At 31.9% G+C, this 26,934-nt stretch overlaps 1 protein-coding gene and 1 long non-coding RNA gene across 3 annotated transcripts; both read right to left on the bottom strand.

Moving 5' to 3' along the window:
• Positions 1-8,147: 8,147 nt before the first annotated feature.
• LOC112016485 (CASP-like protein 1C1) lies at positions 8,148-9,457 on the bottom strand. Its single transcript, XM_024049049.2, has 3 exons — positions 9,300-9,457; positions 9,010-9,112; positions 8,148-8,375 (listed from the first exon to the last, which is right to left on the bottom strand). The coding sequence occupies exons 1-3, from the start codon at positions 9,455-9,457 to the stop codon at positions 8,148-8,150; spliced, it is 489 nt and encodes a 162-aa protein (XP_023904817.2).
• A 5,995-nt stretch (positions 9,458-15,452) lies between these two features.
• LOC112016486 (uncharacterized) lies at positions 15,453-20,038 on the bottom strand. 2 transcript variants are annotated; one of them, XR_010630481.1, is made up of 4 exons: positions 19,718-20,037; positions 16,871-18,343; positions 16,087-16,594; positions 15,453-15,625 (listed from the first exon to the last, which is right to left on the bottom strand). It is a non-coding gene; the product is annotated as an uncharacterized LOC112016486 (long non-coding RNA). The 2 variants fall into 2 exon arrangements; XR_010630480.1 differs by having other exon boundaries at positions 16,087-18,343; positions 19,718-20,038.
• Between the last annotated feature and the right edge of the window lie 6,896 nt (positions 20,039-26,934).

Below are 26,934 nucleotides of genomic sequence, written 5' to 3'. Positions count from 1 at the left end.
ATATATATCAATTTTTGATAATAAAAAATCAAGTCAACGAAAAACTTAATACTTGTCATGTATCAAGATTCAAGAGAAGAAGAATTTTCCTGCTACGTAGCCTAATATCAGGAAATCAGTGGCTCGAGAAACGGCATAGGAAGAATATATAAAAAAACACGACTCTTCGGATCCATTTTTCCACAGCATGCTGCATGCATACATTGGATAGAGATTGAGTGATGTTACATGCATGTATTATTAATTTTATTACATTAATTAGTTCTATAGTGTTTTAATTTTTAAATTTAAAAACAAAAAAAAAAATACTTTTTTTTTGGTTTACATTGTTGATGTGATATTAGTATTACACTTACTTACAATAAATTATTGTCAAGTCAATTTATTAAACATTATATATTTAAATTGCTAATATAACTAGAATTTTCTATTGGTATTTATAGGCATACCCAAGCATAAAATATACATATTTTTTGTTTATAGATCTTGTTTGATAGCTGTTAATGGTCATTTTTGGGACAAATTTTATGGTTTGACAGAATGACTAAGCCCAACCGCTTAGCGGGTCTAACTAATGTATTTTATCAATGTATTCTGTTCTGTCGCATGGCCTAAGCTCATGCGAATGGTTGGGGAATTGAGTAGGAATGGTTTTGGTGGGTGTGGCTTAGTTCCCATTGGACTTTTTACATAGGCCCAGGCTGTGTGTGCCACAAAGTGGGCTAGGGACGCTGGGGGCTTCTAGGGCCCATGAAGGAGGTCCAATGTCAGAAATTTCTACCCCAGATTTGGCTCCATGCTCTGGGTGATTGTGCCCCTAATTTTCAGCCCAGCTCCATTTTCCACACCTAGGCACAGCCGACTCTAAGAAAAAGGCTGAGCAGCCTAGCCTACTAAGCCACCCAAATGTAATTTTTGAAGACCTACAAAGACCAGAGATAGCAACTATGAAGAGGAAACAACTTTGTTTCCAAAATCATGCAAAAAGCAACCAAACCTTTCCTTAAACATAAAACATAATACACCAAGTCATAGAAATAGCTTCTGAAAGGTCCAAGGCTTTCCTCCCACCTAAAAGCTGGTCACAAGCATCCCCTAAAACTTGATATAAATATGCATCACCAGCCCACAAGAGAAAGAAAAAAAAAACGTTTCCCTACCAAAAAACTCAAAACTTTGACACAAAAGTCCAGTCAACTACCCAATGTATGGGCGATTTGAAGGCTTGGAGGTGAAAATACTGATACAGGGGAACTCTCCCTCTCTTGCTCGGGACCTCCCTTCATTTTTTCCTCTCGGTGACTGTGGGCTGAAATTTCTAACTTATGAATATATAGTTTTTGCACTTTCTTGTGTTTTCATTTTTTTTGTTGGTTTCTTTTTACATAAAGCACCATTAGCATTTGTGTACATCACATTGCGAATTTTGGGCTTGGCTCTCCAAATAACTAACAAATTTAACGAACCCAAGGGGAGTTTTGGGCTCATTTCTGCAATCTCAGCCTTTGTCACAAAACCTCCCGTGACAATAGCTTGATTCATGAAATCATTTTTCAATGGTATAAACTTTTTATTGTGACAAATAAAAATTAATTAATTTTTTGTTTACATTGTTGATGTGATATTAGTATTACATTATTACTTACAATAAATTATTGTCAAGTCAATTTATTAAACATTATATATTTAAATTGATAATATAACTAGAATTTTCTATTGGTATTTATAGGCATATCCAAGCATAAAATATACATTTTTTTTTTCAGATCTTGTTTGATAGCTTGATTCATGAAATCATTTTTCAATGGTATAAACTTTTTATTGTGACAAATATTAGCAAATAGAAAACTAAATACTCAGCTTTTTGGTAGCAAGTCATATACAAACTCTTGGAAACTCTTAAACCATTTTAAAATATTAATATGTACATATTAATATTTTAAAATGGAGTGAGGATTGTAGAGGGGAAAGTGGTCATATATTCTCTAATATTCCAATCATAAAATAAGGGAGAAAATTTTAAAAAATAATAATAATAATATGAAAAGGGAGAAAAAAAATATAAAGAAAATAAAGATGCTTATTATTACAAAGCACTAGAAATGTAACATGCCTATTTAACTCATTATGCACTTTTGTATTAAATTAGGATCAAAATAATGCCTGTCATTTCAAAACTTATTATATTACTATGGCCTTATTATTAAACCAAAAGCCTATCGCTATGTACTTACGTCTTTCAAACATCTTATTATATATCAAATTGTCTTGCTTTTTTCTTTTCTTTTCTTTTTTTCAATAATTTCAATCTTATTGGTCGGAAATATGCATGTTTTCCTCCAACTTTTGGTGCTGCGAAGAGGAAACATTTAAATTAAACTAATGTTCACACCAGAACTACACCATGATTAAAGAAAGCACTAAGATGAGCAAAATTAGGTACAAATAAAAAATGTGCTATCTTCCATGTACATTGAAACATGGAAGAAACATAGCGTAGCCAAAACCAACAAGGTGAGGGCTAAACCAATTAACAATGCTTCTCAACTAGTGACTAAGATTCTAAGCCAAAAAGAAAAATTAAAAATTAAAAAAAAAATTGGAAAAAAAAAATGGGAAGGGGCCAAGGGGGTGGAGATTATGAGAAAGGGAAAAAGAAAAGGGCATTGAGCGCACAAGTCTTTTTTATTTATTTATTTAATATATATATAGAGGTAAAACAAATGACAACAATTTTTTTATTAAGAGATTATAATATGTTATTATCAATATAATAAATATAAAATTGTCACACAAACTTAATTCTATTAAGGATACACTTGTAATGATCACTCTATAAGTACAATTTCTTGTAAGATGAGAAACATGAACTGAAGTATGCTTTTTATTTTAGTAAAAACTAAATACAAATGGTCAAAACATTATGCATCATGACAATAACTTAAAAAACACAATGGGCTCCATGACATCCACTCATAATGGCTAATTTATCTACATAACGTGGTTGTTGGTTAGGTTAGCCAACAACCAGGTTACGTAGATAAATTAGCCATTATGAGTTCTCTATACATAGATCGTACAAATACCTTAAAAGCTCTGGCCTCCTGGGAGTAATGTCTGGAATACAACGCCAAGTCCAAATAGCACGAAGGAATCAAAATTTTGGATATGTAATAAATATAAAAACTCACATAGAATAATTTCCAAAACAACATCAAAGAACCACCGAGGGATATGGTCTACTGGTCTTGAGTGATACACAAGATGTGCTGAGTGTGTGGTTCAAGGTTCGAGTTCAAATATAGACTCACTTGGGTTGCCTTCCTCAGCAACTCAAAATTCACTAACATCCTTTGTGGAGCTGGAAAGTTTTGACTTACCGTGATCCCCTTGCACTCCTACTCGAATCAAACAGGTAAGGTGCTACTATAGTTACGCTCAAATAATATTGCTTAAACACCCCTCTCAAAAAATAAATAAATAAATAAAGAAGCCTAAAAATCAAGCCCAAAGTTTTGTAAGGCAAATGGAGCCCAATATTGAATGCAAAACCTACTATTCCAGTTATCATTATGATCGTGCAGATTCTGTAGAATATATTCAATTTGACATGACCAAACGGGGGTGATTCCAAGGTATTACTTTCTCAGCTACTTGTAAATTTGTTTTTAGAACACAATTAATAAATATAAAATAAAATGATTTATTAAAAAAATAAAAATAAAAATAAAAAAACCCACAAGTGAATGTTATGTTAATTAAAATACGATGTACCACTTTTTTTTTTTTAAGAAAGAAAATACGATGTACCACTTGATGGTGGGAAGAGTTTCTTATTGGAATAATAATCAATACTATACTCCGGAAAGCCAAATCAGGACAAATTTAAAACTATGGTTGTTCATAGTTCATACTTCCATAGTGCGTAATTTAAAAAATTGGACCAAACCGGACTGGTCTGCTCAAACAAAAACTGGACACTAATTCGGGCAAGGGATAGAACCCGGGATTAGTAAGTCAAATACTGACTATGCTCCTCTGTTGTGACATTCTTGGATTTAATATTTTATTTATTTACAATTTAGAATATAGTTTTCCAATTTATTATATTACCCCTCTCAATCTATTATTATTTGATAATTTTATTAAAGGTTCAAGAACTATACTTTTTACATGTGAATATACAATTTACTAATTTATGCTGAAAATGATTTTATTTTAAATAATTTTTTTATTTGAAAGATTACTAGACACAATTTTTTGACACTTGTTTATGCTTTATTATTTTCTATTAACCTTATAAAAATGGTGAAAATTCATTTGAAAGTTGTTAAATTTTTTTAGACATACTTTTAGTAAAAATTTGTTAATGTTTTCCATTTTAATACCTTTATTTGTATTTTATTACTAAATTAATTATGACATCATCACAGTTCGATCTCGATTGAACCTCGGTCCGGCCTTAAAAACCTTGAACCTCTCCCTTTTTCGATTCGTTAAATGGTTCGGGTCTGAAAACTATGATCGATAGTTCAATTGGTAAAAATTAAGAACAATATTATTTTTTGTTTTTTTTTTTTTTTTTTGCTTTTTTGGCATATGTGAGAACTTAAATTTACTTCTTCTTCTTTTTCCTAATCTTGATTTGAGTAGAGCTAGATGCAAAGCTCATTGTGCATACTATTTCTAAACAGTCTCTTAACAACATTATGATGAACCCTCTTATTATTAATTGCAAGACCTTGATTAGGAACTTCATCAACTGGACAATCCAACACATATTCAGGGAAGCCAATCAGTGTGCTAATGCACTAGCTAAACTAGATGCCCCTCAAAGAACCAATCATGTTATTTTTGCTAAACCAACACCTGTTGAGTTGAGCTCTTTTTTAACATAATGATTATCAGTATCTATTTTTGCATAATGGCACCGTATTATCCAAAAAATAAAAATAAAAATAACATTCCTCTAAAATTTATGAGAAATGGTAGTCAATCTGAAAAACAAAAAATACAATTTGACCTAACACTACCGTTAACAACGATTTTGAATTTTACGTGGACTAATTGTCCCATTGCTGCCCTCTCATCAAACCCAGCCCAAACCTAACTCCAAAAGGCTTCTTGATCCACTTCATAAACCCAAGCTCCAACGTTGTTGATCCAAGATAATACATTGCATAAATGAACATTTTGGGCCGAAAAATAAATATGTACTGTTCAAAGCTACTTGGACCTCAGCCCAAGTCCAAAAGTTGATCCCTTCAAGAGATTTTTCAGTTTGATATCATTACACCAAAACACTAATCGATATTTAGCGTGGGCAAGTAAAATTGTTTATCAAAGATTAAAAGATTTTACCAATTAACTTAACTCTAGAGCCTTACCATAAAATCCAAGATATTATGATAGTATGAGGAAATGTAAATCTTGCACACTGCCTATTTCTCCTCTTGGAAAAGGCATATGTGAATTCTCTTTCTCGTGAGCTTTTTCTATATGTTCTCCATTTTTTTTTTCTTTTAACAATCTTATAAAGCTAAATGATGCAAGGATCTAATTATATGATCAAAACGGTATGAGCACATGGACAGAAGTGTTTTTAAGACTAATTATAAATTGAATCCAAATCTTCTGTCTCACTTTTCCTGCTCCACTCTATACTCCACTAATAAAAGCTTGCCACATGTTAACATAATTAATTAAATACTATCATTATTGACTTATTAATATTACCATTATTAATTAATAGTAGTATTTAATTAATTAAGTGAATATGTGGTGAGTTTTTATTGGTGGAATATAGAGTAAAACAAGAAAAGTGGGACATAAAATTTGGACTCAAATAAATTAAGTGTGATTGCCACATCAAGAAAAATTTCCATATAAACACGAAATTCGACACGTGGAAAGCAGAATTTTGATTAAATTTTTCTTTCCAAATGCTTAATTTAATACTATTCCAAAAATTCAAGATAAACTTCAAATATGTGACAAAAGATTAATGTGTGATTGCATTCTATTACAATTTAGTTCATAAACTTTCAATTACTATATCTTATCTCTTAAAAATAAAATTGTTAGAGTTCCATTCAAAATATCCCTAACGAATTCATTTAATTCTAAACAAAAGCAAGTCAAAATATAACAATTGAAAAAGCTTGTAGTGCTAAATTGTTATTAGGTCAAAGTCAAACCACAAGGAGGGTAATTTATTTGTCCAAAAAAATGCAAAAATCTATTAATTTGAATGGAATCATAATAGTTTTATTTCAATCCTAATTTTCAATAGTAAAATATAACAATTGAAAATTTATTAGATAGATTGTAATGGGTCTAACCACAAAAAGGTATTACCCAATAAAAATTCACTAATATTGCCTAAATAAGCAAAGTTTTCATTCAATGCATTGGAACATTGGACGGAGTACAAGATTGACGCATGATCAATTTTAAACACATGTCCTGTTTATGTCACATCTAGTACATTAAATCATGGATACAAGCCAAATCCCTGCCAAAATACCCTAATCAAATCTTCCATCTTGTTGTTAATATATAGGACATCCTAAATCTTCTATATGAAGATTTTGAAATTTCTGTCAACTTGGCTTGATGACACCCACTCACATAGAAAGAAAACAACTTACAAAATCCCACTTTTTTTCAGTGCCTATAAAGTAGCCTTAGTCCAGCCCAAGGCCCCAAACCATGCATGAAAATATTTCAGTCCACACGTAGCCCTCTCAAAATCCACCACAAAAGTTCATCTAAAAAAAAAAACCACCACAAAAAACTGAAAAACAAAAATCTCTCTCTCTCTCCACCAAAATCCAAAATTTTCTGTTTCAACTCTCAAACTCCAGAAAGACTAGGGTTACCTTTTGAACAACTTAATTTTAAACTTCTTCTATATATAAAGTAATATTATAGTCACAAACTATTTTATAAAAATATTTACAAGTTATTGGTATGACGTTATACATATCAGCAATTAAAATTCACGTTAAATCTCACAAATTTAAATAAAATTTTGATTAGAATGTCAAAAAAAAAAAAAAATCCCATTTGGTCAGAGCACAACAATACAGGCTAAGAAATGAAGGAATTTTGGTGCCACTATACCAGCTAATAGTGTGTCATTACTTAACTTCTTGGCCCAGAATGGTGAGACAATAAGGTCCAAAAATCACTGTACCTAATTATGTAATGTTGTCATGGCCAGTGGGTATTCAATATTTGTAATGAGAACCAGCACCTCCTTAGTCTACAAAATTAGCAAGGACCAAATTTTATACATGTCTTGGGTTTCTTTTTTTCTTTTCTTTTTTGTGCTAAAAAAAAAAACAAAAAATAAAAGACCCCAAGAATTTCAATGCAGGGAAAAAAATAAAGGTTTTGGTTGCGGTACTTATGAGATTTGGCCCACTAATAAGTGGCATGTTTTGGAGAAGCAAGCTAGACGGTTCATCGAGTGTCATTAAAATCTAAACTATTTATTTGATAAGAATACGAAATATTCAATATTCAAGTAAAACATCTTGAGAGATGTTGGTGTAATTTACCCAAATAAAATTCTTCCCAATATTTCTAAAATGACAACAATATGACTCAAAAGAGAAACTTGCCCCCCAAACTCTTAGAATTCGCACAAAAGGAACTTCCAAGATCCTCAAAGCAACCCACCAAATCTAGAAGCACACAGACCCCATTATCTTTATTGTAATTCCTTAATTCTTATAATTTTGAAGGATTCAACAGCAATTTGGTTATTTTGAAGAAATTTGATGTATTTACACTTTTGGTTGTGGTCTAATTGCCTATTTTTCGTAGAATATAATTTTTTGATAGTTTGTTCTTACTAAAGTTCTTGAGTTTGGAGTCCTTAAATGAAACTCGATAATATTTTCAGATTCCTTGAAAGTGAGAGACTGACAGTAATATTGCAACATCATGTAAATCTCACCCAAAAAAAAAAAAAAATGTGTGTACTGCCTGACAATTTTGTGAGATCAATTTTATAAATAAATAAAAATAAAAATAAAAAATTGCTTTTCATTCCAATCCATAATGAAAAAATATTGGAGATTCAAGAGACTCTTAAAAAAATAAAAACAGATGAAAAATATTATGTTAATAGCATATTGCTATTGCACAAGTAGAGGATTTAGGAGATTATTGATGGCGAAGAGAAGCAGTATCATATACATGACAAACCCAATATAGCTAGCAGTTATAGCTCCAATTATATGGTTACAGTATTGTGGAGCAAGCCCACAAATACCTCTCCACCCTGCATGAAAATTTCCATTCCTTTCCAGGCAAATAGCTGACAAGGCAGCCGAATTGCTTGAAGCAAGTAGCACCATCAACATCTAAAAAACATTAAAAAAAATTATATAATTAAAAAAAAAAAAAAAAAAACCATTAGCTAAAATCATGTAAAGCACTATAGAAGTTAATTCTTCCAATATTGAAGAGAATATAAAGCTCTAAGAAAATAAATAAGGATGGATAAAAGGCAGACTATTCAATTACTTGTTCTAATATGCTTAAACAGAGATCTTAATTAGTTTTTTTTTTTTCTTTTTCTTTTTTTTTTTTGTGTAGGTGGAAATTAAAACTATGATTTCTTGTGCAATAATAAAATATTTTACTAATTAAGCTAACTGGTACCTACAATCCGATATGTAGTTTAATTGGTACCCACATCATTCTTAAGACTATAGTAAAGCATTTTTAAAAAACCTAACACAAGAAATTAAATAATCTATAATCTATAATACAAATAACATGAACCAAGTTATTTTTGTTGATTTTTTTCTAAAAGATATATTCTTTTAATTTTCTTTAAATTCTATAAAAATTCCCTCTAAACCCCCTTATATTAATTTTGTCAAATTATCATTAATAAATATCTATTAATAAACTGTTACAATTACCGAATTTAGTACTTATTTAGAAGAAGAAAGGAGATTATATTAAATTGTAATAAAGAAAAATAATTACCGCATCAATTACCACAACTGATCGCCACAACAAACTTTTCTTAGGAAGAAGATTGATTGCAAAGCTGTAAACGCATACTATGACATTCACAACTAGAAGGCACCTATAGCATGCAAATTGTCAGTCACAAAAGTTGAACAAGTAATTATCAAAAGAAAGTATAGCTTAAGCCGATTTCATAAGACCTATGTCTCACTAAACCCGTCAATGAAAAATATGTCTCATGAAACCGGGGCAAACAAGATTTTTTCAATTATTAACTATGGAAGAGTGGAAGTAGTATGACTTACATGTAGCACATCAAATCATTGTATCCAACTTGAATAGAAACATTGACATTGGAGAAGTGAACTGACTGACGGGCTGTAGCCAAAGCTAAAGCTGCAGAAAGGGTTGCAACACAACCTGTGATCCTTAGTCCAAAAGTACATGGATTTTTTGCAGCCATGGATGGAGCTATAATGAGCTTTTCAACAAGAGAAAACCTATTTGTTTTCACATGTACTCAAACCCTTTTTGTTTTCGGCCGAAGACAAGCTCTATTTTAATGAAAAAAAAATTTGCTCTGTTTCTGCGTTACAGCCCTAGTACTAGCCTCTATACTTATATGCATATTGCGTAGTCCTAATACAAGTAGAACTAGAACTTTAATAGCTTTTGGCCACACGTCCAGAACATTAGAATTGGGCCTCACTCTTCTTATTGCCTGTGCTTGTGTAAGTCGTTCTCTTGGACTCTGTATGCTTTGTGTAACCCAAGCTCCAACTTTGTTGATCCAAGATACTGCAACGCATAAAAGAACAGTTTGGGCCGCAAAGTAAATACGTACTGTTCAACGATACTTGGACCTCAGACCAAGTCCTAAAGTTGATCCTTTCTAGAGATTTCTCAGTTTGGTCTATTAAATTGGGTCTACCAAAACCATTACAATCCATTACCAAAAAATTAATAGACTTTTAAATATATATATATATATATATATATATGCACACACATCTGCTCCATAATAAAGACTATTTTTTATCATTAGACTAATATACTAATTAATAAGCTATGTGCGGCAACACGAGAACAAACTAGCACATGTATTGGCTCAATATGTCAAGGGTGTAACAAATTTTGTAACCTAAATAGATGAAAATCCTAACATGATCGAGTCTCCATTGACTCAAGATATATTGAAGTTCTCTTTCCCTTATTGAAAGTTACATATTAAAAAAAAAAAACTAATCAATTTTTTGGCGTAGGCCAATCCTAAATCTCTCATTAGAGAACAAGAAATTTTATCACCTAAATCTAAAATATTACCATAAATTCCAAGATGTTATGAAAGCATGAGGAAAATTAAACCTTGCCCTATTTCTCCTCTTAGAAAAAGGTTTATGTGAGTTCTCGTTCTGGTGAGCTTTTTCTATATGTTCTCCATTTTTTTTTTCTTTTATCAATCTTATAAGCTAAATGATGCAAGGATCTAATTATATGATTAAAAAAACAGTATCAGGACATGGGCAGAAGTTTTTTTAAGACTAACAGCAAATTGAGTGTGATTGCCACATCATGCAAAAATTGCTAGATAAACATACTTGAAATTCGACACATGGAGAGCAGAATTTTAGTTAAATTTTACTGTCAAAGTGCTGAATTCAATACTATTCCAAGAATTCATGATGAAATTCAAATATGTGACAAAAGATTAAGCTGTGATTACATTCTATTACAATTTAGTTCAGAAACTTTCAATTAATATATCTTTTAAAAATAAAATTGTTAGAATTCCATCCAAAGTACTTGTGAGGAATTCATTTAATTCTAAACCTAAGCAAGTCAAAATATAACAATTGAAAAAGCTTGTGATACTAAATTGTATTAGGTCAAAGTCAAACCACAAAGAGGGTAATTTGTGTGTCCAAAAAATGCAAAATCTATTCATTTGGACATAATCCTAATAGTTTTATTTTAATCCTAATTTTTCATAGTAAAATATAACAATTGAAAATTTATTAACTAAATTGTGAGGTCTAACCACGAAGAGGTATCACCCAACAAAAATCCACTAATATGTTTCCTAAATGGGCAAGATCTCTATTCAGTGTATTGGAACATTGGACAAAATACAAGATCGACACGTGATCAATTTTAAACTGTCATATCTATGTCATTCCAATGCATTAAATCATGGATACAAGCCAAATCCCTGCCAAAATACCCTAATCAAATCTTCCATCTTGTTTTAATATATAGGAGGTTTCATCCCAAATCTTCTGTATGGAGATGATGAAATTTCTGTCAACTTGGCTTGATGACACCCACTTAGAAAGAAAACAACTTTACAAAGTTCCACTTTCTTTCAGAACCTATAAAACAGCCTAAAGTCCAGCCCAAACCATGCATGAAAAGATTTCACATAGCCCACTCAAAATTCACCACAAAAACCCGGAAAACAAAAATCTCTCTCTCTCTCTCTCTCTCCAGCAAAATCCAATTTTTTCTATTTCAACTCTCAAACTTCAGAAAGATCAGGATTACCTTTTTAAATTTCTTCTATATAGAGTAATATTACAATCACAAACTATTTTACAAATTTTTACAAACTCCTGATACACATTAGCAATTAAAAATAGACATTAGATCTCACTTCGCTGTCACAACTACACCGCTGAGTAAGTTCTCTCTCATTTTTTATTGATTTTTTTAATAATCTCTATTGGTTACTGGGAAAACAAGGAGCATAAAATCTATTTTGTGGGATTTACATGTTGTTTTGATCTGAGCATTATATTGTTGTAGTTTTTTTTTTTTTTTTTTTCATGATTGTGATTTGTATTAAGAACCAAGAAATTGATGTGGGTATTTTGTTTTTGGGTGGTATTATGGATTGAATTGTATTTTTCTGTGTAGGTTTCGCCTCTTGGTTTTGCCATGTGCTGGTGTGGGTTTGGATGGAAAAAATATATAGAATTCGTACATAAGGAATTAGTTTTCCAATGAAACATGTTGAATATGAATTACAACATGTTTTTATTTTTTGTTTAATTAAAATCAAAACCAAATGGGAGATTAGCATTTTATTTGATTTTAATTTGAATAGCAGAGAAACCCAAGGCAAGGTTGTCAATAATCAGGCTAGGATGGAGCACTAATTGTGCATGGGAACAACAAATACACACAAGACAAGAGTATGAGCCTATGAGGACCACAGTGACACAAAGAAATCTCATTTGGTCAGAACACAACAATACAGACTAAGGAATGAAGGAATTTTGGTGCCACTATACCAGCTAATTCAGAGTCAATACTTACCTTCTTGGACCAGAATGGTAAGACATAAGGTCCAAAAACCCAATGCGGTTTCAAAATTTCAGGGTGTTCTTTAAAAGCATAAATTTAAGCTTGCTATATTATAATTTTTTTTTTTTTTTCAGATTTTCGTTCAAAAAATTTTGGCTTTTTTTTTTTTGCTTGAAAGCCCCAATATATTGTTAAATAAAACAAATTATGGAGCAAAGTTTAATTTTTTTGGCATAAAAAAAACTGAGTATTCCTAAATTTTTTTTGAAGCTTAGACAAATATAAAATTTTAAATGGTTGAGCCCACTAATAAGTGACTTATTTTGAAAAAGCAGGCAAAGCAATTCATTGAGTGCCTTTAAAATATAAACCTTTTGTCTAATAGGAATACGGAAAACCCAAGTAAAATCCCAAGTGAGATTGGTGCACTTTACCCAAATAAAATTCCTCCTAAAATTTCTGTTAGTACAAACACAATAATAGTGAAAATAACACAAAGAGAAACTGAATAATATTTCTAAATATTATTAATTTAAAGAGAAAGAAAATACACAATACCATTTGGACTGAAACGCGGCACTCGCTCTCTTTAAGGAGATTCAAGCCCAATATCTACACCCTTCACCTCCCCTTTGCAGCCCAATATCTGATTCAATTCATATTAGCCCATTAATCACCACAATTAAAAGGAATAAAATAGTTTCTCTCCTTTTCAACGTGGAATTAAACATTTTCACTAACTCCTTATCTTTCATATTCACTCCCACATCTTTACATTTATGTTGTAATATTTATTCATTTTAATTAATTAATATTAAAATGCTCCAACAATTTCTAAAACGACAACAATATGACTCAAAAGAGTAAAAACATCAAAATTTGCCCTCAAAATCTTAGAAGTCACACAAAAGGAACTTCCAACATCCTCAAAGCAACCCACCAAATCTAGAACCACACAAACCCCATTAGCTCTATTGTAATTCCTTAATTCTTATAATTTTGTAGGATTCAAGAGCAATTGGTCATTTTGAAGAAATTTGATCTATTTACATTTTTGGTTGTGGTCTAATTGCCTATTTTTCGTAGAGTATGATTATTTGACAATTTGTTCTTACTAAATTTCTTTAGTTTGGAGTCCTTAAATGAAACTTGATAATATTTTCACATTCCTTGAAAGTGAGAGTAACAATGCAACATAACGTAAAGTGAGATCAGTTTTATAAATAATTTAAAAAAAATTTAAAAAAAATTACTTTTTATTCCAATTCATAATGACAAAATATTGGAGATTCAAGAGACTCTTATAAAAATACAAAACAGATGAAAAATATTACGTTAATAGCATATTGCTATTGCACAAGTAGAGGATTTAGGAGATTGTTGATGGCTAAGAGAAGCAGCATCACATATGTGACAAACCCAAAAAAGCTAGCAGTTATGGCACCAATTATACGGATACAGTATTGTGGAGCAAGCCCACAAATACCTTTCCACCACGCATGAAAATTTCCATTCATTTCCAGGCAAATAGCTGACAAGACAGCTGAATTGCTTGAAGTAAGTAGCACTATCAACATCTAAAAAAAATAAAATTAAAGAACAACCCATTAGCTAAAATCATAGTAATGACTATCATGTCTCTACTTTTTTGCTAATGGCTATTCCAGATCCTTACAAACACTGTAACGTTATGAGATTTGATATATGAGCTGATATTTCTCCATTCAATCCATTGGAGGACAAGTTCCTATTTACATTCACATTTTATGTCACGCTCCAAATCCAAAAGGGTCCAAAGCTTGAGAAAGACATCTCAAGGGTACCTGTAGATTTTTCCTTTTTGACAATTCAATCCAATTAAATCATATCGAGTACCAACATTAAGAATTATTATAATAATTCCATTAAATATATTTCAAAGCAAGTCAGAGCTCTATGCAATAATTTCAAGGATCATTGGCCACAAAAGAATGGAGGCTTGAATAAATACAATTACATATCAATAACTTGTCATATTAGTGGAAATAAAGTCATAACAACTATAACATACAAAAGAATAAGTCAAGTCTACACTATGATGTACGTCATCTAATATCTCCATCACAAAAGTTTAGCTTCCATTAGTAGTTAGTCTAACTACTATTAGCCACCAAAAAGCTGTCTTGAAATGGTTGTTGCCTACTCTAAAATTTTTTGTAAAATAATTGGATAAAACAGAGCCCAGTAAGTAGCACAATTAATAGGGGTAGGGAAAATGCAAGTTTCATGATAATGAACATTTTACAAAACATGTTATAATTTGAGAATTTCCATAAAAATCCAGCAAATTCATTTTTCTTAATAAAATGACAAGAATAATTAAAAGAATGTAGCACCAAGCTTTTTTAAAGTATTCCAACATAGAACTACGTACTATTTACTATTAGCTATCAAAACGTCCTTTTAAAACCTGAAAATCCAACCTAAGGTCACATGATAAGCCGCCATAAAGACATTAGGTATGCCCCAAAGACATCAAGTTAAGCCACGAAGACATCAGATACGCTACAAAGACATCAAGTTATGCCACAAAGACATTAGTTACAGTGGCAACGGTACTCTTTGGTCAGGGGGTTCAAATGAACCCCCTAACTTCAAAATATATATATATATATATATGTATGTATGTATAAATATTTAATTTTTTTAATGTAATACATTAATTTTTTCTTAAAAATATTTTTACACACCCTGACTTGACTTAAATTTTATGCGCTCTTAGTACAAGTATTTTAAACTCTAAAGTAATAGTAAGTGTTTGTGAATTGTAAGTATCACTATTTATTATAAATTTTTTATTATATGTGTATGAGTGTGTCTAATATTGATTATGTGCATTACCTTTTTTTTATAATGTCATTTGTGTGAATAATGACGTGTACGTGGATGTTTGTGTGTACAATATAAATATAATATAACTTTATATAATTTAATAATTAGAAAATAGAGAGGATTTATGATATATATATGTGTGTATAGTTATCATGATATAATAATTTTTTTGTCATAAAGTTAGAAAAATTGAAGAAAAAAAAATTCAAAGTTAGTGATTATTAAAGCATTTGATTGGTTAAGTAACACATATAGTGAATTATTTTATGTATGAATGAGTGGGGTTATACGTGTCAATAATTAATGAACTTTATTTAATAATGTATTATGTTTAAGCATATAGTGTCCAATACCTAAAACTATATACATTGGAGTGCTTCCTCATGGGATATGACTTGTACCGGCCATTCAATTAAGCGTCAGCCCACGGAGTCCCTTGAGTCCATCTTGCATTGCCCTGAAACGTCTCTCACCCGAAAGTTAAAAGGAAGTAGATATTATCATTCAAATAATTATCCATCAGTGACAAACAAATTGTGATAATAAGAACAATAATTGATGGTGACATTGCTTTTTTCAAGTTTTAAAATATCTCTTTTTCTTGGCACATTATTTAATTGTATACCATAGTTACTTATGCAAGAGACTTGTTAGGCAAGCTGGATTGTCATACTTTTTTTAAGTTTGGGAATTTCTGGTTGGTTCATACTTGGAGGGGAAGTAGGCTTACGTTGTATATCACCATTTTTACTATGCTTTGTTTAATAGGTATTATTTTAGACACTTTCAAAATTGAGTGTGTCTAATATAAATTGCAGCTTCATGGTAAAGTAATAAACCAAACATAAGGATGATCAACACGTACACACGCCTTAAGAGGATTCACAAAAAATTAACAAAAAGATATTAAGATGATACCACTAAAAAGCTGTAATGCATCTCAAGTCCACAATTCCAAAAAAACTGCCATGAATACAGAATTCCACCTGTCACAACTAAACCAATTCATAATCCTTTACTAAAATTCATGGCAATATGTACAAAGAAAATGACATACAATAACTTAACAATATATTTGGTTTACTCTTAAAAAAAAAAATACAATAAAATGAAATACATTAAAATTCATAGGATAATCTAGTACGTCCATTTGTTTATCTTGCTTGTAAGAGTATGTTATTTATAAAATACATTGAGATCATTAGACTTCAATTTTTTTTTTTCTGCTTTGATGCAATCCGCTTACTACCCTTTTGGCGTTTTTGAAGCATTTGGAGCGGCATACTTTTATCATCCATTTCTTCAACTTCTGTAGTTACAAAAGCAATTAATTGAGGTCTTTCAACAGATGTTTGTCCTATTTCTATTTTCTGACTGGCAATTGACTTGCCTTCCTTGATTTCCTTACAATTTCCTCTATTGTATCCTACAATAATTTGCATTTTTATTAAATGTTGTTTGAAATAATGAAAGAATATATGCATGTTACTTAAAATTTAGAGTGCTTTCATTGTACTCTATTGACTTTGATGGTGTCATACAAAAATTTAAAATCATATAGCAAGTAAGGTGGAGTGTATGCTTCAAATTCAATGAATAGTATATAAAGTATATTGGTGACACCATGTAAAGAGTAGTTATGAATCCTATGGTACTTATGTGTGATAAATATACTGGAAATAGATTTCAACTCTATTATTACCTGATGTCTTTCAACTTTATGTGAGATTTCCGTTTCCAAAATCTTCGAAACGGTATAATTTTCTCTTCCATATTTCAAATTATACTCATCAAGATGCAGTTGGAAGAAATATTCATTGCCAATTATCCTCTGAATCTCTCTTGGTAGGACATTGTCATCCAATTTCAAATTCAGTATAAACAAAGAGTCATACAATTAGCAATTAACACATAAATTAGAGAATGATGCACTATTCAAAGGATTATATCATAAATTATCCAATATGTTTGTCACTGATTGGGTATGGGTGCAGCAAACACATGCATGTAAAAAATATTAGGTATAAGAGAATATTAAATGCAAAATAAGAGAATTCATTCCTAAAAAATAATTCATTTAAAAAGAAATTAAAAGTATCAATATATATTTTCTTCTGTTAATGGAGACTTACAATTAGTATGACTTTTATAATGAATTGAAAAGCAATCAATCAAGATAATGATCCAATATGTTTATGCTGAGAATAAATTTTCAATTCAAGCAGAGATGTTTCCAATCAGGCAGCTAATTATTACATTGCAACTATGAAGAGCAACCAAGACCACTGAGAAAAACAGCAAAATTCAATCCAATCAGGGGTAACTATTTGCTATTACTGTATGGAGCACATAGATAAATGGAATAAGGAAAACTATGAAGGAAACCTGATCCATGCTACAGATGTGCTGCAAAGTCAGAAGCATATGAATTTTTTTTATGAAGAGAAGCTCAACATTCTTGATAGGATCAACCATAGTACCACATAATTGTGGCGAGAGGACCAAACTATCACCTGTAAGACATTTGTCTAGTCTTTTTCTTTAAAATCAATTTCGAAATTTGAATGAGAAAAACAGTGACCACTTGCAAACAAGTTAGAGTCTATGCTCAATAGAAATGATTCAATGCTAATACTGTCATAGCCTAAATATAATAATATCTTAAAATCTATTGACGTCAGTGTATTCCTATTATTTGGCTTCACGTATAAATACTCTTAGAAACTGTGTACATGCTATAAAAAAAATAAAAAATAAAAACAATTGTCAAATTCTAATTTAGTTGTATTGTTATGTAATCTCCATTTTTTCTCAAGTAATGAACCACCAATCATTTTTATTTTCAAAACTTCTTGTTATAATTCATCAAAAACAAATATTCAAAACTAAGATTATAGTAAACGTTTCGTTAAAATTGAAGTGAGATTGCTATCTAAAATTCAACTCCCAACTATGCTCTCTAAAAATACAAAAAAAAAAAAAAAAATAGTAGTAAAAATTATCCCTTGTCACCAAACAAATAGTCACACCTCTCCACTTCATATGTGCAAATTTTATAATAAAAAATAAATAAATAAATAATAAAAAAAGGATAAAAGATATTTCCTATGATTAGCTGCAGCTAGCTTGCCTTGCTACCCTGTCAAATCAGGGGCCTCAAGAAGGATTAGATTTCCTGCACATAAGAAATATTAGATTAGCCATTTGCTTGTTATTGATTTCATTAAGAAGATGAATTGGAACTTGACCTTTTAGTTTTAGAAGCACTTTTCTATAGTAATTTGAAACCCCTTTTAAAATAGACCGTGAATTTAAGTATACCTTACTTTTCCTAGAATGTAAGGAACATAATTCCATTCAACTACAACAGTAGAATTGATCATTTTCACCAAAAAGTCTATAAAAACAACCAACAACATTTTGTGATCTTTCTCAAAAAAAAAAAAAAAAAAAACATTTTGTGATATAGCACATGAAGGGGAAGAAATAATGAACAAACCTATGAATTAAGCAAATTACTTATCAGAAAAAGAAAAAAAAAATAATTAAACAAACTGCGGGCACATATAAACAAAAACAGAACACTCACTAAAGAGTAAAGCGTTTAATTTCCTTAGGCAATGTGGCTCAAGTCAAGTCACAGCAAAGGCTTGAAATGAAATTGTGATATTTCATAGCAAAGATTGAATAAGTCACATATACACGCATTGGAACTTCAATTCAAAGATTAAATAATTAAAAAAATGAAAAATATCTGAATCTAAATTAAGCCAATTCAAGGTTAGTACCCGATAAATAAATAAATAAATAAACCTATTTTCACAGCGAATTCAGCATAGAAAGTTAGCTATAGCATGTACACAGCAGACTCAAATAGTGAAAAGTAAAAACTGTGATAAACGGAATTATGCATTAACTTTGAATTGTAAGTTTGTAACAGATACCCAGTAAAGAAAATTGCCAAAGAAGAAACCTCAAATGATTCCAAATTCTCTACCAATACCTAAATATGGAATTATTTAAATGAAAAAAACAATACAATTAAATATACTTTCTACCTGTTAAGAATAGCAGGGATCAAGTCCAAATCACATTACCTATAATCAACCAATTTTGCCTTTTGTAAACCTAATCCTTCTCATCAATCAAACATAAACTCTCAAATTATATAAACAAAAAAGGCAGGCTTAAAGTAGCTTCAATTTTTTGCTTACTCAGCATCAAAACAAACAGATTTTATTATTTAACTCAACTGTTACTCCAAAGGAAATTGTAACACTTCCAAAAAGCCTCTCCCTTGGTCTTCTAAAAAACCCAAAAATTATAATGAAATTATGAAGTTTAAAAGATAACCAACCATTGAAATTTGGGTAGGATTCAAAAAGCAGAAACATAACAAAAAATGCCAAACAAAATACAACAATCAAACAAACAGAATTCAAGAAATTGTAAAAATAAATCGAAAATTAAGGAAAAAGGTAGCCTTTTCAAAACCTTAGAAACGATAATTGAATAGAAAACAAAAAAAAGGGGGAAAAAACATGCTTACCTTTTGAATCGCTTCTGAGTCGCCTGTTGTTGCAGAGGACGCACAAAGTTTTTCAATTGCAAAAGACGAACAGAGTTTTTTTTTATTTTTTTCCGCTTCCTTTTGGATTTTCTTTTTCTGTATGTTTGTTGGTCTGGAACACGGTATTTTGATCTGTGCGTCTATGGAGTTGCGGCGAAGAGGATGGCATTCTGATCTGTGTGGCTATGGAGTTGCGGCGAAGAGATGGAAGTCAGAGTGCGTTTTAGGGTTTGCGCCTTTTGACGAAACTGAGCCTCTCCAACGCACCGTGCGATTTTTAAAAAAAATAAATCTACACGTGACAGCATTTTAAGGGGGTTTTTTTTTGGCTTATGTGTCAGCAACTCGTGAAAGCTTCTACTATTATATATAGTATCAGATTCTTTCAATACTAAAGAGAATATAAAGCTCTAGGAAAATAAATAGGTATGGATAAATAAAGACTATTCAATCACTTGTTCTAACATGTTTAAGCAGAGACTTCAATTAGTTTTTTTTGTGTAGGTAGGAATTAAAATTTCAATTTCTTATTCGACAATAAAATAGTTTACCAATTGAGCTAAACATTCTTAAGACTATAGTAAAGCATTTTTTAAAAACCAAGAAATCAAATAATCTATAATAATCTATAATCTATAATATAAATAACATGAACCAAGTTATTTTTGTTGATTTTTTTCTAAGTGTTATATATATATTTTTTAATTTTCTATAAAATTCTATAAATTCCCTCTAAACCCCCATATATTAATTTTGTCAAATTATCATTAATAAATATATATTAATGAACTATTACAATTATCAAATTTAGTACTTATTTAGAAGAAAGAAGATTATATAAAATTGTAATAAAGAAAAACCATTACCGCATCAATTACTCCAACTAATCGCCACAACAAACTTTTCTCATGAAGAAGATTGATTGCAAAGCTGTAAACGCATACTATGACATTCACAACTAAAAAATACCTATAGCATGCAAGTTGTCAGTCACAAGAGTTAAACAAGTAATTGTTAAGAGAAAGTATCTCTAAGCCAATTTCATAAAACTTATGTCTCATTGAACCCGTCAACAAGATATATATCTCATGAAACCGGCGCATAGAAGATTTTTCCAATTACTAACCATGGAAGAGTGGAAGTAATATGACTTACATGTAGCACATCAAATTATTGTATCCAACTTGAATAGAAACATTTAGAGAAGTGAACTGACTCACGGGCTGTAGCCAAAGTTAAAGCTGCCAAAATGGTTGCAACACAACCTGTGATCCTTAGTTCATAAGTCCATCAATTACTCCAACTAATTGCCACAACAAACTTTTCTCATGAAGAAGATTGATTGCAAAGCTGTAAACGCATACTATGACATTCACAACTAAAAAATACCTATAGCATGCAAGTTGTCAATCACAAGAGTTAAACAAGTAATCGATAAGAGAAAGTATCTTCTAAGCTAGTTTCATAAAACTTATGTCTCATTGAACCTATCAACAAGATATATATCTCATGAAACCAGCGTATAGAAATTTTTTCCATTTATTAACCAAGGAAGAGTGGAAGTAGTATAACTTACATGTAGCACATCAAATCGCTGAATCCAACTTGAATAGAAACATTAACATTGGAGAAGTGAACTGACTCACAGGCTGTAACCAAAGTTAAAACTGCCAAAAGGGTTGCAACACAACCTGTGATCCTTAGTCCACAAGTCCATGGATTTTTTGCAGCCATGGATGGAGCCATAATGAGCTTTCAGCAAGAGAAAACCTATTTGTTTTCACGTAGTCCTAATGCAAGTAGAACTAGAACTTTAATAGTTGTCGGCCACACGTTCAGAACATTAGAATTGGGCCTCACTCTTCTTCTTCTTTTTTCTCCTTTTCTTTCTTCACTCCTTGTGGGCTTGCCCAGCCTGTGCTTGTGTAAGTCATTCTCTTGGACTATGCTTTCTGTAACTCAAACTCCATCTTTGTTGATCCAAGATACTGCAATGTGCAAAAGAATAGTTTGGGCCGAAAAGTAAATATGTACTATTCAAAGCTACTACTAGGACCTCAGACCAAGTCCAAAAGTTGATCCCTTCAAGAGATTTCTCAATTTTGTATATTAAATTGGGTCTACTAAAACCATTAAAAAAATAAAAAAAAATAGTAGATTTTTTTATAATATAAGATGCTATATAATTTTAACTTATGACATCTGCTACATAATGATTACTTTTTATCATTAGGTTAAGATACTAATCAACATATCATGTAAGGCGACAAGGGAACAAACCAGCACATGTATTAGTTCAATACAAAAGTTACATATTTCATATCAAAAAAAAAAAAAAAAAACTAATCAATTTTTTTGGCATAGGCCAAGTTCAAACTCAAAATCTCTTATTGAGGGGACAAGAAATTTTACCACCTAATCCAAAACATTACCATAAAATACAAGATGTTATGAAAGCAAGAAGAAAAGTAAATCTTGTCACTGCCTATTTCTCCGCTCAAAAAAGGCTTATGTGAGATCTTGTTCTTGTTCTCATTCTCGTGAGCTTTTTCTATATATCCTCCATTTTTTTTTTTTTGCTTTTATCAATCTTATAAGCTAAATGATTCAAGGATCTAATTATATGATAATAAAAAAACACAGTATGAGGACACGGACGGAAGTTTATTTTTAAGACTAAAACAACAAATTGTGTGTGATTGCCACATCAAGCAAAAATTGCCAGATAAACATACTCGAAAAATTCGACACACGGAGAGCAGAATTTTAGTTAAATTTTGCCGTCCAAGTGTTGAATTCAATACTATTCCTAGAATTCATGATAATTAAACTTCAAATATATGACAAAAGATTAAGCTGTGATTGCATACTATTAGAATTTATTTCAGAAATTTCTACCCAAAAAAAATAAAACAATTTAGTTCAAAAACTTTCAATTACTATATTTTATCTTTCATGGTTTAGACTGAAATAAAATTATTAGGATTTCGTCCAAGGTACCCTTAACGAATTCATTTAATTCTAAAGTCAAGGAAGTCAAAATATAACAATTGAAAAAGCTTGTGATACTAAATTGTTATTGGGTCAAAAACTACATGAGGTAAATTTTATCCAAAAAATGCAAAATCTATTCATTTAATAATTTGGCCAGAATCCTAATAGTTTTATTTTAATCTTAATTTTCAATAGTCAAATGTAACAATTGAAAATTTATTAACTAAATTGTGATTTTTTTTTTCAAAAAAAAAAAAATTTATTGCCATGTCCTTTTGGTAGCCTAAAAAAATTAAATAATTAAAAAAGGCATGGCATAATAAAAATAACATGGCATCATTTTATTAGATAAACTAAACACGTGTAGCAAGTTTATATGCACTTAACGGAAAAATATGAATGAAAGGGTTATGGATGCAAACATAATGAACTTCAGAGTGTAAAATCCAAAATCCTCAAAACTTTAAGGGGTAAAATCCAAATTCTTAAACTTTTTGGTGTAAAATCTAAATACCTAGGGATTGACCTAGGTGGGGGCCCAAGGGGGCTGGCCTCCCGGGTCCAAAATTTTTTTATAGTCATTCTATATTTCATTTTTATAATTGGCTCCACTTCTCCCCTATTAGTCTAGCTAGCCTAATCCAAATATCAACTATCCAACCCAAAATCTTAACAAAAATAATAAAAATATTCACAATGGTGATTGTATTTTAGCAAAAAAACTATCTTATCACCAAAGAACAAAAAAATCATGTGATATTGGAGAAGGTAAAGCTAAATTTTTCGCAATTACAATAAACCGGTATATATATACCAATTGACTGTAGTACGATGATAAAAATAAAATGTAATATTTTATTAATACTATTTTAAATGAAGTGATAAAAAAAAATAGAACATTTGATATTGGGTTTATTGTAAAGTGAGGTGGTAAAATAGATAAAATAGCTTTTTGAGGTATTAAAAGCTAAAATTTTTAGCATCACTACGGTGCTTGCTCTAACTTCCCAAAAAAAAAAAAAAAAAAATCCTAACTAGCCTAGTATTAAAAAAACATATTATTTTTAAAACAAAACTGAAAATCCAAATACTTTAATATAAACCAATCCAACCAAAATACCCAAAATTAAGTCATATTTCATACCCAAATCTAAGAAAGAAAGAATAAAAAAACTTTACCAGATCTAAGGTCGATCTTGGTGTTGATGATACTTGATTGTGTGCCTACGGTTCTGTGTGCTTACGGACTGCATCTGTCTATGGTTCCGGTGGACTGCATCTGTCGAGTGAACGGACGATGGCGGAAAAAACTGACGGTGATGGCAGGCTTAGATATTTCTCTTTTGGCGGCTTAGGAACTTTGTCTCTCTATCTCTGTATCTCTGTAGAAGCCTGGATTGTCTTACGTATTGACGCAATTTGGCGGACAGATTTCTCAGACTTTTGCGCTCTCTCTACTCTGCCCCTTCTCTGTTTAACGGATTGTCTAGGTATGGGTTTGGAAATCGTTTTTGAACATTTTATAGATTAAAGGATACTGAACCGATGCAGTGTTTGGGTTTGAGTTTTTTTCTAAAGCGGGTTTGTGTTTTTATAAGTTTCTCCCAAAACGACGCACCGAGCGAAATTTTAAAGGAAAAACTATACACGTGTCAGTTTTTTAGATAGTCTTTTTTGCTAACGTGTCAGCACCTTATTAAAAGCTTCTGCTATTATATATAGTATTAGATTAGATTAGATTAGATATATATATATATATATATTTTAGATGGCAAAGTGTTTACCCGGACATCAAGGTAGTCCACATTAGGGATCTAAACTTTGTACTCAAGTCCGAGATATTTGTTCACTGGGATGGACAGCTCCGAGCGTCCTATTTGATCCTTGGAGTCGAACCGATCTACTCTACCTGGCAACCTTTCAGGCAAGTGCTTTTGGTAGACAACCCCCTTCTATCCTACATCAACATTCGGCACGCGAATTTTCTTCTGTCAAAATTTATAGTGGGAGAAGCCTGAGAACGAGGTCGACGATATACTTGTTCAGACGAGCTTGCCCCGATGCGGGACGAATCGGCAGAGCGCATGTCCCGACGTCTCCGAGAACTTGCCCATGCACCTGTTGAGGAAAAGGCTCCCGCCCAAGAGGAACCCGCCTAACCCGAAGAGCCCATTAATCCTAAGGCTCCTATGCTGGTAACCGAGCAAGTAGCTGTTGATATTACTAACCTTTCTGATACTGAATCTGATCGTAGTGGAGACATGGTGACCTGGAAGACCATGACTATTGATCGCTTTGTGCTCGGTGCAAGGCAGACCGTGTAACAGCAATCACTACAGGCCCGAGGTCAAATGCCTCCCCCCCAACCTCCTCCCTAAACCGGACAAACCTGAAAGAGGCAACATGTTACTGAATAGACTTATACTGGTCTGGGAGACGTTGTAACCCAGATTCCCCCCAGCCATCAAGGGGTATTGTCATATAGGAGCCACAGACTCAGGCCGGGGTAGGCACAACGTCCTCTTCCCAAGCAATGCAGGCATGGCAACCCAAGTTTCATTTGGATGGTAAGCCACTTCCCGCGAGTGCTAGTGTATAAGTGTGGGAGAAAGGTGAAGGGGGTCATGTTACCTAAAGTTTGGCGCACAGCCTTCTTTTGCCCGAGGACGTGCACGCTTATGAGCAGGGGACGGAGGCGTCTATGTGAAGAAGGTTGCATTGGTTTACTGTTGTGGTAATCTTTCACTTACTGATTTCCTTCTAGCCTTTGTGTGCATTTATTATTATTATTATTATTATTATTTTTAAGGTTGAATTTAATCAACCATTGTATTGGCTTTATTTCATGCCAAATTTTCTTGTAATTTAGCAATTAGTAACCCTGTATTTAGGTGGGAAACATGTAAGGGTAGTGAGTGAGAGAGTGTGAAGAAATGGTCAAGATTGTGCAAGATGTAGAGATTCGCGGCTGGGATTCATGGGTGACTTGCGACTGGCAAGTTGCCAAATGCAGCACACGAGTGAAGCGTGTGAGGAGATGAATAGTCGCGCTAGCTAGAGCACTACAGGACAAAAAGTCTAGCCTGACCGTTCTGTTATCTTGCGGCTTGAACTCGTGACTCAGTCAAGTCGCGAGGCCAAGCCGCCAGACCACCCTGTTTGGGAAAAACTGACTCTTCGCATTCCCTTCTCACCCAAGTATAAATACCCCTTAAACCCACGAAATGTAAAGAGCTTCCAGAGAGAATTTTGAGAGAAAAACCCCAGAGAAAAACAAGATTGATTCATCCACAATTTTCACATAGAACTCTTCAAATTCCTCTACTCTCATACTCTTCAAATTCCTCTACTTTCATCCTCTCCATTGTTACATTCTTGAGAGGTTCTTACCCAAATCCTTTTCTCACTATACCCATATCTGTGAGAAGGTTATTTGGTTCTTTGGAAAGCAGTTAAGAAAGGACCAATGGTTATTGGTTGATGCTATGGGTTACAGCGGAATCCGGTAAGCTAGAAAAGACAAAGGTTCGGCGTAACCTTGTTGGAGCAAGAAGCTTGGAGGGCTTAGGTACCTGGGTAGATTAGGCTTGGAGGGTTTATTGCTGTTCATGTATCCCAACTTCATTTTATAGTGGATTATTGACTGCTTGGAGGGCGGCAGAGAGGTTTTACGCTGAGGGCTTCGGTTTCCTCTTCGAGAACACATTGCTGTGTTGTTCTTGTGTTTGCATCTCTCTTCCCTTAATCTTTGCCATTTAATTTCTGATGTGGATGTGATTTTATTTGGTTTAGATTGTTTATTAATTCTGGTATAAGCTTATAATCATTTTTCGCACATACATTGTTTGATATAAAGTTTGAATTGATAATTTGTATTTTGGGGGTCTAAACGTTCATAGTGTTTTCAACACTATTTGAACTTTCAATTGGTATCAGAGCAGGTGCACTTTTATAGTTTAAACACCTTAGTGCGATCCTTGACCCTGTATTGAGATGGACTGGTCTCAATCTTTAAATGCTCCACCATATTTTGATGGTAGCAACTATGCCTTTTGGAAAGTGAGGATGAGGACATTTTTATGTTCTATGGATGAAACCGTTTGGGATGTGGTGGATATTGGATGGACTAGGTTGGAGGCTGCCAGATCCACATGGGATAAGGCAACCCTCACGGCGTCTAATGCAAATAGCAAGGCACTTAG

Source organism: Quercus suber, unplaced genomic scaffold, assembly GCF_002906115.3.
Source record: "Quercus suber isolate HL8 unplaced genomic scaffold, Cork oak 2.0 scaffold_158, whole genome shotgun sequence".
Lineage (NCBI taxonomy): Eukaryota > Viridiplantae > Streptophyta > Magnoliopsida > Fagales > Fagaceae > Quercus > Quercus suber.
Note: the sequence above shows the minus strand (reverse complement) of the source record. Positions and strands in the feature narration are given on the sequence as shown.

Coding starts and splice junctions, on each gene's coding strand:
- LOC112016485 (XM_024049049.2), bottom strand. CDS start 9,457: ATGGCTGCAAAAAATCCATGTACTTTTGGACTAAGGATCACAGGTTGT. Junction 9,113..9,299: donor AATGATTTGATGTGCTACAT/GTAAGTCATACT, acceptor TGCATGCTATAG/GTGCCTTCTAGTTGTGAATG. Junction 8,376..9,009: donor CAGTTGTGGTAATTGATGCG/GTAATTATTTTT, acceptor AATGTTTTTTAG/ATGTTGATGGTGCTACTTGC.